Raw genomic sequence first — 15462 nt, forward strand, 5'->3', positions numbered from 1 at the left:
CATTTTGTCATAGGTATTTTCCCCAACATCAAGAATCTTATTTTGCTTTGTAAGTAGAATTTTTATGGCCATGTAATATTTTACCATAATTTGCTTAAGTCACTCTCTAACGATTGGCTATTTAGGTTGTTCCCATTGGGGCTATTATAAACAACACTGCAGGGGACATCTTTGTGCATAAGTATTGCTCCGTATTTCTGATCTTATTTCTTGCCTTTTTGGAACAGATTACAAGAAATTAAAAGGTAGGGACATAATTTGATAACCATTAAAATCTCTGACCAAGCTGCTGTAGGAATTGTTTCAATTACTTGTTACCTGGCCTCCTCCTCCTTCTTCCAACGACTTCAGGCCAGATTCATTTTGCCCCAGCCTTTTAATCAAAAGGTGTCCCTGGTACATAGCCCCACTGATGGGCTGGGATTTCCATAGCGTGAGGAAAAGTGGGAGCAACTTCCAGACCAAGTGCCCTCTACCATCACAAGGAGGCCTAAGAGACAGGCTGCAGGGTGACAGGGCCGAGGTCCAGAGGATATCCGGGGGTGACTTATAATACCTGCCCCTCAAGAGCCATAGACCAAAGGGTCCCTGCAACCTTGAAAACGCGATACCAAGGGCAAGAAGCCAGACATAAAATGACAACCACTGTATGATTCTACTTACAGGAAATATCTAGAATAGGCAAATTCAAAGAGACAGAAAGTAACTCGAGGTTACTGGGGACTGGTAGCTGAGGGAATGGGACGTTATTGCTTAATGGGTACAGAGTTTCTGTTTAGGGTGATGAAAAAGTTTTGGAAATAGATAGTGGTGATGATTGCTCAACAGTGTGAATATAATATCTTTAAAATGGAACGATTAAGCCGGGCACAGTGGCTCACGCATGTAATCCCAGCACTTTGGGAGGCAGAGGCAGGAGGACTGCTTGACCCCAGGAGTTCAAGGCCAGCCTGGGAAACATAGTGAGTCCCTCGTCTCTACTAAAAGGTAAAAATGTTAGCTGGGTGTGGTGGCACGTGCCTGAAGTCCCAGCTACTTGGGAGGCTGAGGTGGGAGGATCACCTGAGCCCAGGACGTTGAGGCAGCACTGCGCTCCAGCCTGGGTGACAGAGACTGTGTCTCAACAACAACAACAGAAACAAACAAACAAAATTATTAAAAAGGCAAGTTTTTATGCTGTAAATGTTTTACCATAATTTAAAAAGAAAAAAAAGTCTGCCAACAAGGGGTGAAGTTACCCAAAGAGGACAAGGGAAGTTCCTGCTTGGCAAGGATAGGAACAGCCCTGCAGAAAAGGTGGGGACCTGGAATAGCTGGGCCCTAGAGGATGGGGGTCCGCTTTGACGCTGTGTACTTCTGGTGACTTTACAGATCAAATAACATTTTGAATCAAGTTTTACAGGAATGCAGAACTTAGTTTTGCTCTTTAAAGCTACCCTGTCACATATAGAATGTTTCATTCTTTGTTCTTTGAGGAAGAAGTAGACGTCGGCTGGGTGCGGTGGCTCACACCTGTAATCCCAGCACTTAGGGAGGCTGAGGCAGGCGGATCACCCGAGGTCAGGAGTTGGAGACCAGCCTGACCAACATGACAAACCCCCACTCTCCTAAAAATACAAGAATTAGCTGGGCATGGTGGCGCATGCCTGTAATCCCAGCTACTTCAGAGGCTGAGGCAGGAGAATCACTGGAACCTGGGAGGTGGAGGTTGCAGTGAGCCAAGGTCACGCCATTGCACTCCAGCCTGGTGACAGAGCGAGACTCTGTCCCAAGGAAAAAAAAAAAAAAGTAAATGTCACTAATGGAATGGCTAAGAAACTGGCCTGAAAGGAACCACCCCCTCCTCCTTTTTTTAAGAGAGACTTCCGCTTGGTTGGGTGGCAGGGATCCTCTGCACCAATACCAAACTCAAATGGGTTTCCACCCCACCGTCAACCTAGTGGGGTGGAAACTTTCTTAACCTCAGTGGGGTTTTGAACCCTAGCCCCATACATTGACCGGGTCGGATGCCACATGTCAGGCAGGCAGTCTAGTGATGACACTGAGATGGTATCGCTCAGAAGAGCCGTGGGTCCTGTTTTCAGAGATGGATATTTGGACTGAGAATTCTGCCATTTCTGTTTCCTCTAAGAGGAGGCTGTCTGGTGAGAAGCTGTTAAGCACCATGGTGAGTGTGACATCATGGTGAGTGTGAAGGGCGCCCAGCACTCTCACGGCCCCGGTCGGCCCTTCATTGGGTGTTGCAGGGATTGTCTAGGTTTGGGAGGCATGGAGGCGGGGAGCTGTGTTCTTTTATTGATGGTCGCCCCTGTCCTGACTGCAGTGTCATGACTGCTCATGAGAAAGTATCTTTAATAAAGCTAGTGACAGTGTGGCTTAGGAAAAATAAAACAGCGGCCAGGACAGCACCCTTGGGAGGCGGGAGAAGAGGTCTTCCTTGGCCTGTTCCCGCCCCAGCGTCTCCAGAGATGAGAAACCACTTCCCATGCCTGCAGGTAAGCCAAGAGAGCTCAGAAGAGGAAGGCAGGATGCCCTGGTCTTGGGGAAGCTGGAACATCCCGAGCAGACCCCTAAACCCATCGGAGAACACCTTACATTGCTGTAAGGTGAAATGCTGGATTTTGCAGTTCCAGAATGAGAGTTCTGTAGGGGAGGTAGGACCTCCTCAGGGAGGGGACATTCTAGGTGAGGAAATGAGCCATGGAGCCATGGGTGGGAGGTCAGAGCTCAACCACACCAGGGTGAGGAGAAAAGCAGGCAAGCTTTTCAGCAGTGAGGAGCCCCAGGTGTTCTGGATTCAATAAGTGGGTGCACACTGAGAGGATGGGCTCAGTGGGAAAGAGAGACGGAGCAGGGGCCAGTGGGAGCCGCAGAGTCAGACGCTCACCAGTGAGAAAAACGCCAGGATGGGGGACAAGCTCAGGTGGAAACGTGAACAAGGAAAAAGTGGGTTCCTTGGACTCTGAGACACGCCGCCCCCCTCCCTGCCCACGGTCAACATGTGGTGCCACACTCGAGCCTCTACAAATGACCTGATAGTGCGGCACCGCTGGACTCTGTTGCCATGGAGAAGGGTGAGCTAGGAGCTAGCAAGGGTCACGGAGCCTAAATCATCCAGCAGGTTGCTGGCAAGAGAAGCACAGGAAGTGCCCAGAGAGATCTTTCAACATCTCTTTGCCAAGAAAAATGGAAACCAGCCCAGGCACTAGACCTAGTTTTATGCAGTCTCGAGAATAATCAATGATGTGGGTGCTTGGGCCAAGCCAGGTTGTTTGCTGGCCTGTGCAGCTGGGCGCCAATGGCACTCACCAATGCAAACCTCAACCGTGGGAGTGACCCTCATTTCCTCGTGGGAACACCAGGTGGTGATGCTCCAAGCTTTCACCTACAGCACGAAGAACTCTCAGTCCAGAGACAGGTATGAAAGATCTTCCAGGCAGGGGTGGGCATCGAAGGATGTGTGCACGATGGGGGCCTGGCACAGAGAGGCCGTGAGACCAGCCAGCCTCAGGGGGTTCAAATTTGGAAACAGAGATCCCAGGCCTGAGGCCAGCTCAAAAGGTGGCAAAAAAAAAATCTCCTTCCTGGGGAAGTAAATCATTGAATCGGCAAGTCTTCGAGGAGTGATGATGTGCATGCTATCCGGGTGGGGAATGTGAGGAAACTGTGTGCGGTGCAGTCCCCAGGCTCAGGAAACAAGGGTGAAGGATGAGCAGGGTGCGACAGACGTGAGGCCATTAGGGTCACTGGAGGAAGAGCTGAGAGGGCCCCGGAGTCGCTCAAGGAAGCTTCGTGGAGAGAATCGGAATGGGACTCACGAACTATTGCTCAGCTGACAGCTCCTTAGCACCTGCTTAGGGCTCCACACACACACTCTGGTTAGAGGCTCCCAGGAACCTTGTGAGGTGGGTGCTCATAGTAATACCCTGACTTTACAGATGAGGCAACAACACACAGAGAAGCTATGCAACCTTCCCACAGTCCCACAGCAAGCAAGTATGAGAGCCGGGAGAGGCCAGGCTGGCAAGGAGGGATGTGGAGGGGCCAGGCACGGAGGGCCTTGGAAACCACGCAGAGGAGTCTGGGCCTGGTTGTGAAGGGGCGGAGACCCAAGTGGACAACCTGCCTACTGAGGAAGAGTCAGCATTGCTGCCCATTGGCTACTCCCAGTTTGCAACCATGCAACAATATTTTGTCACATCAAAGAAAACAGAGACATGCCTCCAAAGGTCCCTTTCCCCAAGAGCTGGGCTGGTCTAAAGTCACACCCACTTTGCACGCTGTGTCCTCAATTCCTCAGGGACTGGTGGAAGAGGAGTATGGAGTCAGGAGGTCCTGGAATTTCCTGTCCTCAGACTTCCTGATCCTCTGCCACCTCCTTTGTTTATGCTCCTGGCACTGGGGGAGGGCACGGGGCTGTCCAGGCCCCCCCACTCTGCTGGGGAGAGACCACTGAGCAAAGGAGGCCACTCTACTTCCTTTCTTTCTTTTTAACATGAGGCCAGGAAGCCAGGCATTCTCCCAGCAGCCCTCAAGGAGCCTCCATCCTGTCCCCTGTCCCCGCTCCCTCCCACCTTCCTGGGGCAGGAACACTGGGTCTGCCTCTGGGGCTGGTGCAGGCTCTGCTTTCCCAGCAGCTGGAGAGGGAGAAGGGAGGGCTGGCAATGCAAGGGTGCCTGGGAGACAGCAGGCTATAGCTGCATCCAGTGGCCAGCATGGCGGGCAGAGATAGGATCTGCAGGCTTTCAGCGGGGGCAGGAGGAGGGGAACCTGGGGACGGTCCAGGAGGCGAATGCCTCTGGCCACTTAGCAGACAGTGGAGCCTTTCAGACTCAAAACTCTCCACTGGCAGCTTCCAGAAACCAGGCCTTTCCCTTCTAACCCTGTCCAGGGTGTGGACCCAGCATGCTTGCCTGGCAGGGCTGGGGGCCACATCTGACCCTACCTGGGTAGAGGCAGACCTTGTGTCTCTGTGGGGCCACCTGGACGTTGGCAGCCTTGTGTCTGGGCACCGTAGGCCACGACACGGGCTGGAGGCAGGAGGCAGGGTGATGCTCCCCAGGCACCCCCTGCGTCCCAGGTGCCCTCCACAACAGGCTCACCCTCACCACCCTGAAAGGATGGCATTCCTTCCACTTTGCTGATGAGAAAATATGGTTTCCTGCCTGCACTTCTATCTCCTGGGAGAGCTTGGATGAATGATTTCACCTCAACACCTCTCTGTGCCTCAGTTTCCTCACCTGTAAGCCAGGACTAACACCTCATAGGATCTTTGTAACTGTCATGATCAGGAACTGCTCAGAGAGGTTCCCTGTCCTGCTGAGGGACACGCAGTGGGGAACAGGGCTGCACACCAGACCTGCCTGACTCCAAGTCCATGCCCTTCCATGCACCACTTCCCCGGGCTCCTGCTCCCTCAGCGTCTTCTCCTCTCCCTGCGAGGAGAAGCTCCGCTATCTGGGACAGAGATGGCATTGTGTCTGAGGATGGGGGAGGATGGGTGAGAATGGGCATGGTGCTAGTCTTCTGTCCGGCCTGAAGAAAGCCCCAGGAAAGATGGGCTTCAGCGCTGGTTTATATTCTAGATGGCTCCTGGCCTGTGTGCTCCCTCGCTCCCTGGCCTCTTTCTCCTCCCTGGGGGTGGGGTGTGGTGGTGGCAGCCAGCGAGGAGAGGAAGCAGGCCACTGCTGTGCTCCGTGTTGCCCTCCTGGCCACACAGAAGCCCACAGATGAGGATTGCAGCCTGCAGCATGGGGAGACCTGGCAGCCATCAGTGAGGAGTGCAGAGGGAGCTGAGGAATGCCCTCCACACTGCCGTGGGATGCGTGGCAGGAGAGGGGAGCGGATGGCGCCTCAGACACCCCAGAGCAGCCCACAAATGGAGCCCCTCTTGGCTTCGCCTCTGTTCCTCCAGGCAAGCAATTCTGTGTCTGACTCCGCCAGTTGCTATGGAAACAATGAGGAAAGGAACGGGAGGGGACAGGAGGATGGGTGGGCAGGAACCAGGCAGTCACCACTAGGACACACACCCCTGGCCCCTGTGGCCTAAACCCTGGCAGGGTGGAGAGTGTGGCAGGGAAAGCCCTCCAGCCCATCTGCAGGTACCAAATGCTGTCTTGGCCCAGGGGTTGCAGCTGCTGCCTGGCCAGGGGCAGCCCACATGGGCGGCAGCATTCAGGATCACTGGCTCAGGCATGCATCGAGGGAGTGTCCAGCATTATAACAGGAACCGCAACAGCCACAGCTCTCTCTTCCTGCACCAATGCCAGGTACAGGGACTAACCCACATCTTGTCAGCCTTCTGATTAACCCCATTTCACAGATGAGGGAACTGAGGCTCAGAAAGATGAAGTCCCTTGCCCAGGACACACAGCAGCTGAATGGTAGTGCAGCCCTGGAGCCCTGTTCTTAACATGGGAACCAGCATTTATGAGGGATTAACTAGATCCATTCCTGCCCCTCGTGCTTTGAAGTTGGCCCATGTGCCCAATGAAACAGCCGTGGCCTGATGGCTCCCAAGGGCATGGAAGCCTCTGGATTTGGTGAGTCAGCTGCTGTCAGAAGCCGTTCACGCGTGTCAGGGACAATGAACACAAGCAGAAAGCCCTGCTTGACACCCATGCTCCCAATCCTTTGTTGTCTGCTCAGGCTTTGCTGTGGATTTTTCCTTCCCCAGATTCAATGGATGCTACTTGAGTGCCACCCGGATAAACGGCGCGCCCTTCATTCGAGTCTGTTTCCATCCTCGGGCAAAACACCCACTGACTTCAGCAACTTCCACAGGCCCGATGCCCGGGAGCTGGCATGATGCACCAGGCAGTCCTGGAAACCCTGATAAATCGCCCACCTGGGCACCATTTCTCAGGGCAGCATTATAATTGTACCAGCCAAATGTGCTGGGCCGTCTCACTGTGCCAAAGCCACCTGCAAACAGATGGGCCCCCAGATTTCCTGGAGGCCTCTAGGATGTTCAGTTTGAGGGGGTGCGGGGGTGCTGAAGTGAGGTCCTTGCTGGTCTCACTGGGCAGGACAGAGCTGGAGGGCATGGACGTCAGTCCAAGGGATCACCTTTGGTGGTCACAAGTGCTCTGGGCATTTTATTTTATTGTTTTTTGAGATGGAGTCTAACTCTGTCACCCAGGCTGGAGTGCAGTGGCATGATCATGGCTCACTGCAGCTTCCACCTCCCGGGCTCAAGCAATCCTCCCACCTCAGCCTCCCAAACTGCTGAGATTACAGGCATGAGCCACTGTGCCCAGCCTGCCCTGGTCATTTTAAATTCTCATCAGTCGGCCGGGTGTGGATTACACACCTGTAATCCCAGCACTTTGGGAGGCCAAGGCGGGCAGATCATGAGGTCAGGAGATCAAGACCATCCTGGCTAACATGGTGAAACCCCATCTCTACTAAAAATACAAAAAAAATTAGCCGGGCGTGGCGGTGGGCGCCTGAAGTCCCAGCTACCCGGGAGGCTGAGGCAGAAGAATGGCATGAACCCGGGAGGCAGAGCTTGCAGTGAGCCGAGATCGCGCCACTGCACTCCAGCCTGGGCGACAGAGCGAGACTCTGTCTCAAAAAAAAAAAAAAAAAAAAAATTCTCATCTGTACCCCATGGGTTTACTTATCAGAGGCCACATGGGTACGCACAGGGTGGAAACAAGCACCAGGGAAGACGTATCATTAACAGGTATGTGGGTGGGAGGATGCATGCACACGTCTCAGGGAGGGTACAGGCCAGACCCTCGTGCATGGAGAAGCAGTGGGAGGCATGGATGGAACTTTGAGAACGGGGCAGGCTGGCCATTCCCAGCTGGAATCCGGCTGGGAGGAAAGGGGCTGTCCGGGGCCTTGCAAGGCAGGGGAAACATGTTGTTCACTTTTTTGTTTTGTATGGTTGGTTTTTAAGTGAAACTTGAGATTTAAAAAAAGTTAAACGAAACAAAACAAGGCACTTTGGGCAGCACCATGGACCCATACTGGCCTCTGGGACTAGCAACAACAGCTGCTGGACACTTTTCTGTGCCAGCAAAAGCTGGCATCTTCAGGGACAGTCCACTCTCAGATGGCCCCCGCCCTAGCCCTCCAGCACGCCACCCCCGCTACCTTTGGGTTCCAGGCCATTGGAGTTAAAGTGCATCCTCTTCTGACACTCTGTACAGCTCATCAGGAACCGGGTCACGGCCTCTCTCGGGAGGAAGGCATAGGTCTCTGCGATCTGGAGGAGAGAAGAGCTTCGCTTGTTATATGGATCCGTGGGGAGGCAACTTGGCCATGGGGTCACCAAGGTCTGAGCTTTGGTGGCAGGTGCTTCGGCTCTTGCAAGGAAAGTCAGGGATTTGAGGAGCAAGGGACAGGTGTCCTGGATTCTCAGCTGTGGCAATGAGACAGTACTTATGTGGAAAACCATTTGTTTTAAAAATCTCAATAAAGGAGGTTAAAAATTGAAAAAGCAAACCCTTTAAACATTATCTAGTCTTTAACCTATATTCTAATAAGTAACATTCCTCAGAACATTTTATTGCTGCTACAAAAAAATGGGCTTATAAACATTGCTCTAGCGTAGGGTGAGCAGTTCCCCTCTTAGAGATGGATAGACTGAGACCCACAGATAAATTCACTGCCCCAGGCCCATACACAGAACCAAAGGTCCTACAATCCATCTCCTGTGATCACTCACAGGTCAAGAACCTTCTTAGGAAGAGCTGTGAAGGGCTAGTACCAGGCATCAGACTTTTCAAACTAGACAGGCTCTGCAGGACCCCCATGTTCCAGGCAACTATGGCTTGGAGAGGTGAGCCGACTCCCCAAGGTCACACAGAATTTTCAAGGCAGTGCCAGACTAAACCCCATGCTCCAGGTCACACCACTCCACAGTTGCCTCCAGAAGGCCTCCCCTAGTTAAGGAGGAGGACAGGGATGCAGAGGGCTGGGGGAGAGACACAAAGAAGGGAGGGAACATGAAAAAAGGGCTGGGTCGGGGAGTGGGGAAGAAGTGGCTGTGGGCCTAGGTGTCCAGCCCTTTCCTCTTGCTCTGGGTTTTGGAAAAGCCACTGACCCTGATTTAGCTGTCTGGTGGGGCCAAACAGTCCCTTCAGTCCCAGGTTCCCTGGGCTGAGACTGCCCAGTTACTGGTTTTCCATGTGCTTCCTGGAGCCTGGGTCCTCCCGCACGTCTCCACTAAGGGGCAGCATCACCCAAGCGTTCCGCTGTCCTCGCCGCAGCCCGCAGCCAGGCTGGGAAAGTTGGCCAAGGGTGAGGGGCTGCTCTGCGCTGCGCTTGGCCCCGCCTTCCCACAGCAACTGCAGGGGTTTGCTCCTTTGGAAATGCACGAATGTCCTTCTCCATCTCTGTGATGGCTGGAGGGTAGAGGTGGGCTAGGGCGGGGCTGGGGAGTGGAGTTGTGGGGGGATGCAGAAGGCTTGGGGTGCCCCAGGCTGTGGCTGGGCTCTTGGAGGACCAGCTCAGGCACAGCTTCCAGCTCAGCCCACTGGCAGAGTCCAGGGGCCACTCTTGCCAGCTGCAAATGGGAAGTTAATTTTGGTGACACAATTGTTATTTCTCAGCTGATTTGATGCTCTGTGGAGCAGGCAGGCTCCTTGATGAGTTATCTCCCTTCCAAATTCCCTGTCTGATTGCCTTCCTCTGGAGGTCAGGGACAAGGGCAAACCCCAGTGTCTCTGACTGGAGCAGCGGATGGGAGAGCAACATCAGGGATGCAGCTGGTCCTTGTCAGGTGTCAGGGCCGAGGGATGGGGCTTTTCTGCCATGCACACAGAGAGCTTCATCCCCAGCCCAGGCCAGGATAAATGTGGCCACCACTCTACCCCTGGAGAGGGAGCCATTCCTGTGCCCTCAGTAGGCCAGGCAGCAAGAAGAGCCCTGCCCATCCTGTGTGCAGCCCTCAGCAGAGCAGCCCAGGGCTGCCTGGAAGTCTGGGGGCACGTTCCTCTCAGGCCTGCTGGGTCTGGAGGGAGATGTCTGGCTGAAGGGTGGCAGCTGCAGGAGCAAGTGTGCAGGAGGGAAGGGCGTGTGCTAGGCAGAGCGGAGGGCTGTGGCTGACTTGGGCCGACAGATGCCCCTCGGCTCCCCTGAGACGTGGCACCCTAGGTCAGGCCTCAGGAGAGCTCAGTGGAGGGCCCGGGGGAGGGTTGCACAGTTAGCTGGGAGAAGAGGGCCAGGTCCCTACTATGAGGGCAGCCCTACTAAGCTACCCAAAGCTTGCCCGCTCACCTGCCAATGGGCAGAGAAATATTTTTTAAAGGGCTCAGGGGGTCCTCCTGGCCTGGCTGCTCTGCTGAGGGCTGCACACAGGATGGGCAGGGCCCTTCTTGCTGCCTGGCCTGCTGAGGGAACAGGAATGGCTCCCTCTCCAGGGGTAGAGTGGTGGCCACATTTATCCTGGCCTTGGCAGGGACCCCAGAAGTGTGCAAAGGCTGGCTGGCGTGCCACAGGGAGGGGAGTGCTGAGCACACACCTTCTGGCCCTGAGTCCCATTGATGGGTAGAAGGGGAGGATAGAAGGCTGACAGGTGAGAAGTCCTTGGAACTGCCTGAGGGCCAGGGAGGGAAGCCCTGCCCCACAAGGCTGGATTGTCTGCAAGCCTGGCTTAGAGCTCCCTGGGGAGTCAATAAAGCGCAGAGTCCAGCCCAGCTCTGCGCTGCCGTAGGGACCCGTATAGAGCATGACAAACCCTCCCCCTGCAACCTTCAGCAGGCATCTTCTGATTCATCTTCCTGGCTTGCCTGGGACCAGAAATGGGACCTTCATTTCTGATTGAGTGCATGAATGCCCAAGGCCACAGGACCACAGAATGAGTCGAAACCAGGAGGACAATCCTAGCAGATGCTCTAGTTAATAGGATGGTGGTTTTAGATGGTTTTAGATTTAAGCTGCAGACCCTGTTCTAGAAATAGACTCATACACTGAAGCCCAAAACATGAAACAGATAAAGACAGAGCTGCTGTGTCTAAGGAGGGGAAGTTCCAGGACCCTTGTCCCTGCCCAGCTGCCCTCCGCTGCCCTGGGCTGCCTGCTGCCTTGCTCCCCGGGCCTCCTGCCTGGACACTGAGTCCTGTATGTGAATTTGCCTTTCACATTTTTCCTGGTGGTAAAAAACAGGGACTTCACTGGCAGAGAGAGCAGGAGCTATTTGCAGAGTCGCTGACTTGCAAGGCCCCATTTCACTCCCCAACTCAGAGGCCAACAAAGACAGATGAGGCCAATTGGGGGGATTTGCACCACTTTACAAGATCCTCCTTCTGCCCTGCGGGTGGATTAGCACGTGGTGGGCCTGGAGCAGCTGCTGACCACATCTGGCCCCAACTCCAAAGTGGCCTGGGCAGCTAGATCCGGACTGTGGAACCCGATCTGACCTACCAGCACCCTGGGAGGGAAAAAGGAAGCAAAAGGGCTTGTTCCAACCCAGAAGGGTGCAGAAATCAGAAAAGCAGGAAGGCCCCTTGGAAAAAGGACTAGCTCTCTGTGTGAGTTCAGGAAACTCTGTAGAACCAGCTGGAACCTTCCTCAAACCCTGGTGCTGGAGAGACCTCTGAGATCCTCTGCACCTCAGGTCACACTGAGAAGCTAAGTGAGACAGGGACTTCCTACTCGAAATGGGAATCCCTGCATTATCCATTGCACATGGCCATCTAACTCCAGCTCGAATACCTCCAGTTTCAGAAAGCTCATTGCCTGCCCTATCTGATCCACGGCTGGACAGCAGTAGATGCCAGAAAGCTCTTTTCCCTACCAAATAACGCGCCTCATTTAGTGCACTGAAAAAGTCTGCCACCGCCCTGCCAGTCCTAACTCCTATAGTACCCTAGGCCTGGAAAAATCCAGAGGGGCCCTGTGCCCTAGAGACTGTCAGGCAGTCTGAGGATTCAGCGTTGGCAAAACACAGAGATAGATCCAAAAAGTCCTCAGCCAGGAGCTTGATGCGTACCCCGTGATGCCAGGCTGTGCCCCTCTGCAGCCATCAGCAGGGGTTTCCTTGGGGGCTCCTTCCACAGGCATGGATGGGTGGGAGCCTCGTGTCTGCAGAGTGGGGCTGAAGAGCTAGGTATGGGTCGAGGAAAATGGGAGCAGATGAAGAGGGGCACAAAGGCATCCAGGCACCACCCCCTGCCCCCAAAAAAGGAAAAGGGTGGCATGAGAAGGGTGACAGATGGGGAGGAGAAGGGGAAAAGGAGAGGAGGCACGTAGGGGAGGAGGGAGGTGTGCCAGCCCCTTCGGCCTCACACCCACTGCAGGAGGGCCCTGGCCTGCTCAGCTCAGCCTTGGCCCTGCTGCTGAAATTCCAGCTCTGTGTGCAGCTCAGCTGGCTCAGTGCCAGTCATGTGCCAGCTCCAGGCTGGGCAGCGGGAAGTGGGGCACGCGGCAGGCATATGGACGAGAAGCCAGGAAGTGCAGAGCAAAGGGCTGGATGTCCGCTTGGCCCAGGGATGCAAGTGCTGGCAGAACCAGCTCAGCCCTGCCCTCCCCACAGCATGGAGGCCGCAGACCCCTGCCTTCCTAAACCGCCCAAAGAGTGCCTGTGGGCGAGGCTTGATGCTGGACACCGAAGGGGCCAGGGAAATCACATGATCCAGCTGGCTCCAGCCCATCCGCCTGGACAACAGCAAGTCATAGGGCTTACTAGCTGACCACAGGAGGGTTGCAGAGAGGCAGGATGTGTGGTGGTCAGGGCACAGGCTCTGGGGTGGGTGGCCTGGCTCTGAATGTCAGCTGACTGACCTTAGGCAGGTTATGTGTTTCTCTGAGTCTCAGTTTTCTCATCTTAAAATGGAGGTAACAACAGCACCTGCTTCATGCATGCAACCTTCATACATGTATAGGAAGTGCTGGTGTACAGCACATGCTGACTGCTCAGCACAATGGTGAATTTTATTTATTTATTTTTTTTTGAGACAGGGTCTTGCTCTGTCACCCAGGCTGGAGTGCAGTAGTACAATCATAGCTCACTGCAGCCTCAAGCAATCCTCCTGCCTCAGCCTCCCAATCAGCTAGGACTACAGGCACATACCACTAGGCCTGAATTTTTTAATATATTTTTTATTTTTATTTTTGGAGACAGAGTCTCACTCTGTCACCCTGGCTGAAGTGCAGCGGCATGATCCCAGCTCACTGCAACCTCTGTTTCCTGGGCTCAAGTGATTCTCATGCCTCAGCCTCCCGAGTAGTTGGGATTATAGGCATGTGCCACCATGCCCAGCTAATTTCTGTATTTTTAATAGAGGTAGGATTTTGCCATGTTGGCCAGGCTGGTCTCACACTCCTGGCTTCAAGTGATCTGCCTGTCTCGGCCTCCCAAAGTGCTGGGATTATAAGCATGAGCCACCGCGCCTGGCCCCAATTTTTTTTTTTAAGAGAAGGGGTCTTGCTATGGTGCCCAGGTTGGTCTTGAACTTCCAGCCTCAAGCAATCCTCCCATCCCAACCTTCCAAAGCGCTGGGATTATAGGTGTCATCCACCATGCCCCACCCACAATGGTAAATTTAATGCTGAGAAAATGTGGTCTTGTCAGTGCCAAGGGGCCCATGTGGGCCCCAGCCTGGGTGCCTCTTCCTTCTTCTATGATCCTCTAGTGGAAATACCCACAGAACTCCCTTCCCACAAGTCACTTCCCAAAGCACACAGACCGAGAAGCAGGAGGGGCAGGGAGACCATCACCATCTCCTGCCTTCCTGGGCAGACACCTTGCCTCTCTGAGGCTCTTGGCACATGGGTCCATCCTTAAAATCCATTTAAGGCAAAAGCCATTTTCTGAGGACAAGGACTAACCGGATGGTTGCATTAAAAAAAAAAAAAAAAAAAGATGGGCCATAAGGGGAAATTATAGACTTTACAGCCACATCCACGGTAGTCCAAAGCTATTTATACAAAGAACTTGGGGTGGGAAGTTTCACATCTGCCTTGGGTGGGGAAGCCCAGCCACAGAAGGGCATATCTCTAGAAGCTCCAGAGAAAGTCGGCATGGAGGACACTGGCTGACTGCAACTCAGCTGCCATCTGACCTTGGACAAGTGACCCAATTCTCTGGGTCCCAGTTTCCTTAACTGTGAAATGGGTCCTCAGTGCCTCAGTCACAGGACTGCATCAAGGCTTGAATGAGCATGAAGGGCTTGGCTTTACTGGCTTCCCTGGGCACTGGACAAATGGTTCAGAGCTATGTATGAGCTGTGGATAGGCTCACATGTGGGTCAGCAGGAGATGGATCAGAACACAGGCAGGCCCCTCTGCAGGGTGAGGAGGGGCCTCTGGTCTGGCCAGTCCCATCTATTTCCACTTCCCTGGTATTTGTGATGCTTCCTGCCCCTAGGTTGCCTTTTTTGCCCTTATGCCTCCCCAAAGCGTAGAATGCCAGTACAGGTGTCACCTTCTCCACACAGTCCCCCGGGCTCATCTGCATCTGGCGGTGCCTTTGCTAAATGCCCCTGAGCCTGGGTTCTTGCTCTCTCAAAGCGAGCCTTGGAGACATTTCTGCTTCTCATGTATCTTGTTTTTGCTCTCAGCCTCCCCACCCCAAATCCAATTGTGATCTCCTGGAGGGTGGAGAGCAGGTCCTTCGACTTCCCCTGGGGAACTCCCAGTCCTGACTTCGCAGGATGAGCTCACACATAGGAAGAGCTCAGGACAGGCCTGGCATGCAGTAAATGCCATGCCATGAAGGCATTTGCTCCTCTGATTATTATCTGTCCCCTGCACCCCAGCCCCAGAACAGGCTACAAGGGGCTGGGGGTGGTGTCGGGTGGGAGCGAGTGAAGCAGAAACGGGGAAGAGGAGGGCGCCTCCTGCCCTCATCCCTCTCCTTCCCTCCCTCTCACCCCCTTCAACCTGCTTTTCCTTTGTGCTCAGACCACAGATTCCCTCCCCTCGCCCTGTGAGCCATCTCTGGCTGCCATGCCCTTGCCCTGTGCCCCCCTAGATCCCCAAAGGCCGTTTCATCACGCCTCAGCTCCCTGCCCCGCCCCCCAAGCCCAACATGTGCGGAGCCCGTGGCCTCCTGCCAAGGCCTGGGGCTGCCAGTGGAGGCAAACAGACAGAAATCTCACCGCTCGGTAGGTTTTCTTCTGCCCAGCGTGCTTGGGGGCTTTGCCTGGCTCCGCTGAGCTCTCCACATGCATCGAGTAGATGATGTCAAAGAAATCTTCCACCACAGCGACCCGCTTCAGAGAGATGCCCTCTGGCTCCGACAGGCCATCTGCCCCCTGCGACAGGGTGGACAAGCTGTGTTAGTGTCAGGAATGATGGCGGGGTGAGAACTGGGCCCTGAGGCCGGGGCAAGAGGTCAGGACGGGCAATGCCTCCGACAGTGGGTCTTGGGGTGGGGAGGGGAGGGAGCCTACCGAGGGGGCTTCCTGGAGGGGGACGCCAGAGTCAGGGTGGCTGCAGCTATGAAATCTACCAGCAACAATGGGCAGAGAACGGCGACAACGAAAACACAAATTAAAAAACCAAGAG

General features: G+C 54.4%; 1 protein-coding gene across 1 annotated transcript in view; it reads right to left on the bottom strand.

Annotated features, from left to right (window-relative positions):
- The window catches only part of NOL4L (nucleolar protein 4 like), a 143085-nt gene that overhangs the window by 70094 nt on the left and 57529 nt on the right, over positions 1-15462 (bottom strand). The window contains exons 2-3 of the mRNA XM_031004912.3: positions 15054-15209; positions 8104-8215 (exon numbers count right to left, since the gene is read on the bottom strand). Coding sequence (XP_030860772.1) covers positions 8104-8215; positions 15054-15209 — 268 coding nt within the window. The remainder of the gene's footprint in view (positions 1-8103; positions 8216-15053; positions 15210-15462) is intronic.

This window comes from Gorilla gorilla, chromosome 21 (assembly GCF_029281585.2).
Source record: "Gorilla gorilla gorilla isolate KB3781 chromosome 21, NHGRI_mGorGor1-v2.1_pri, whole genome shotgun sequence".
Taxonomy (NCBI): domain Eukaryota; kingdom Metazoa; phylum Chordata; class Mammalia; order Primates; family Hominidae; genus Gorilla; species Gorilla gorilla.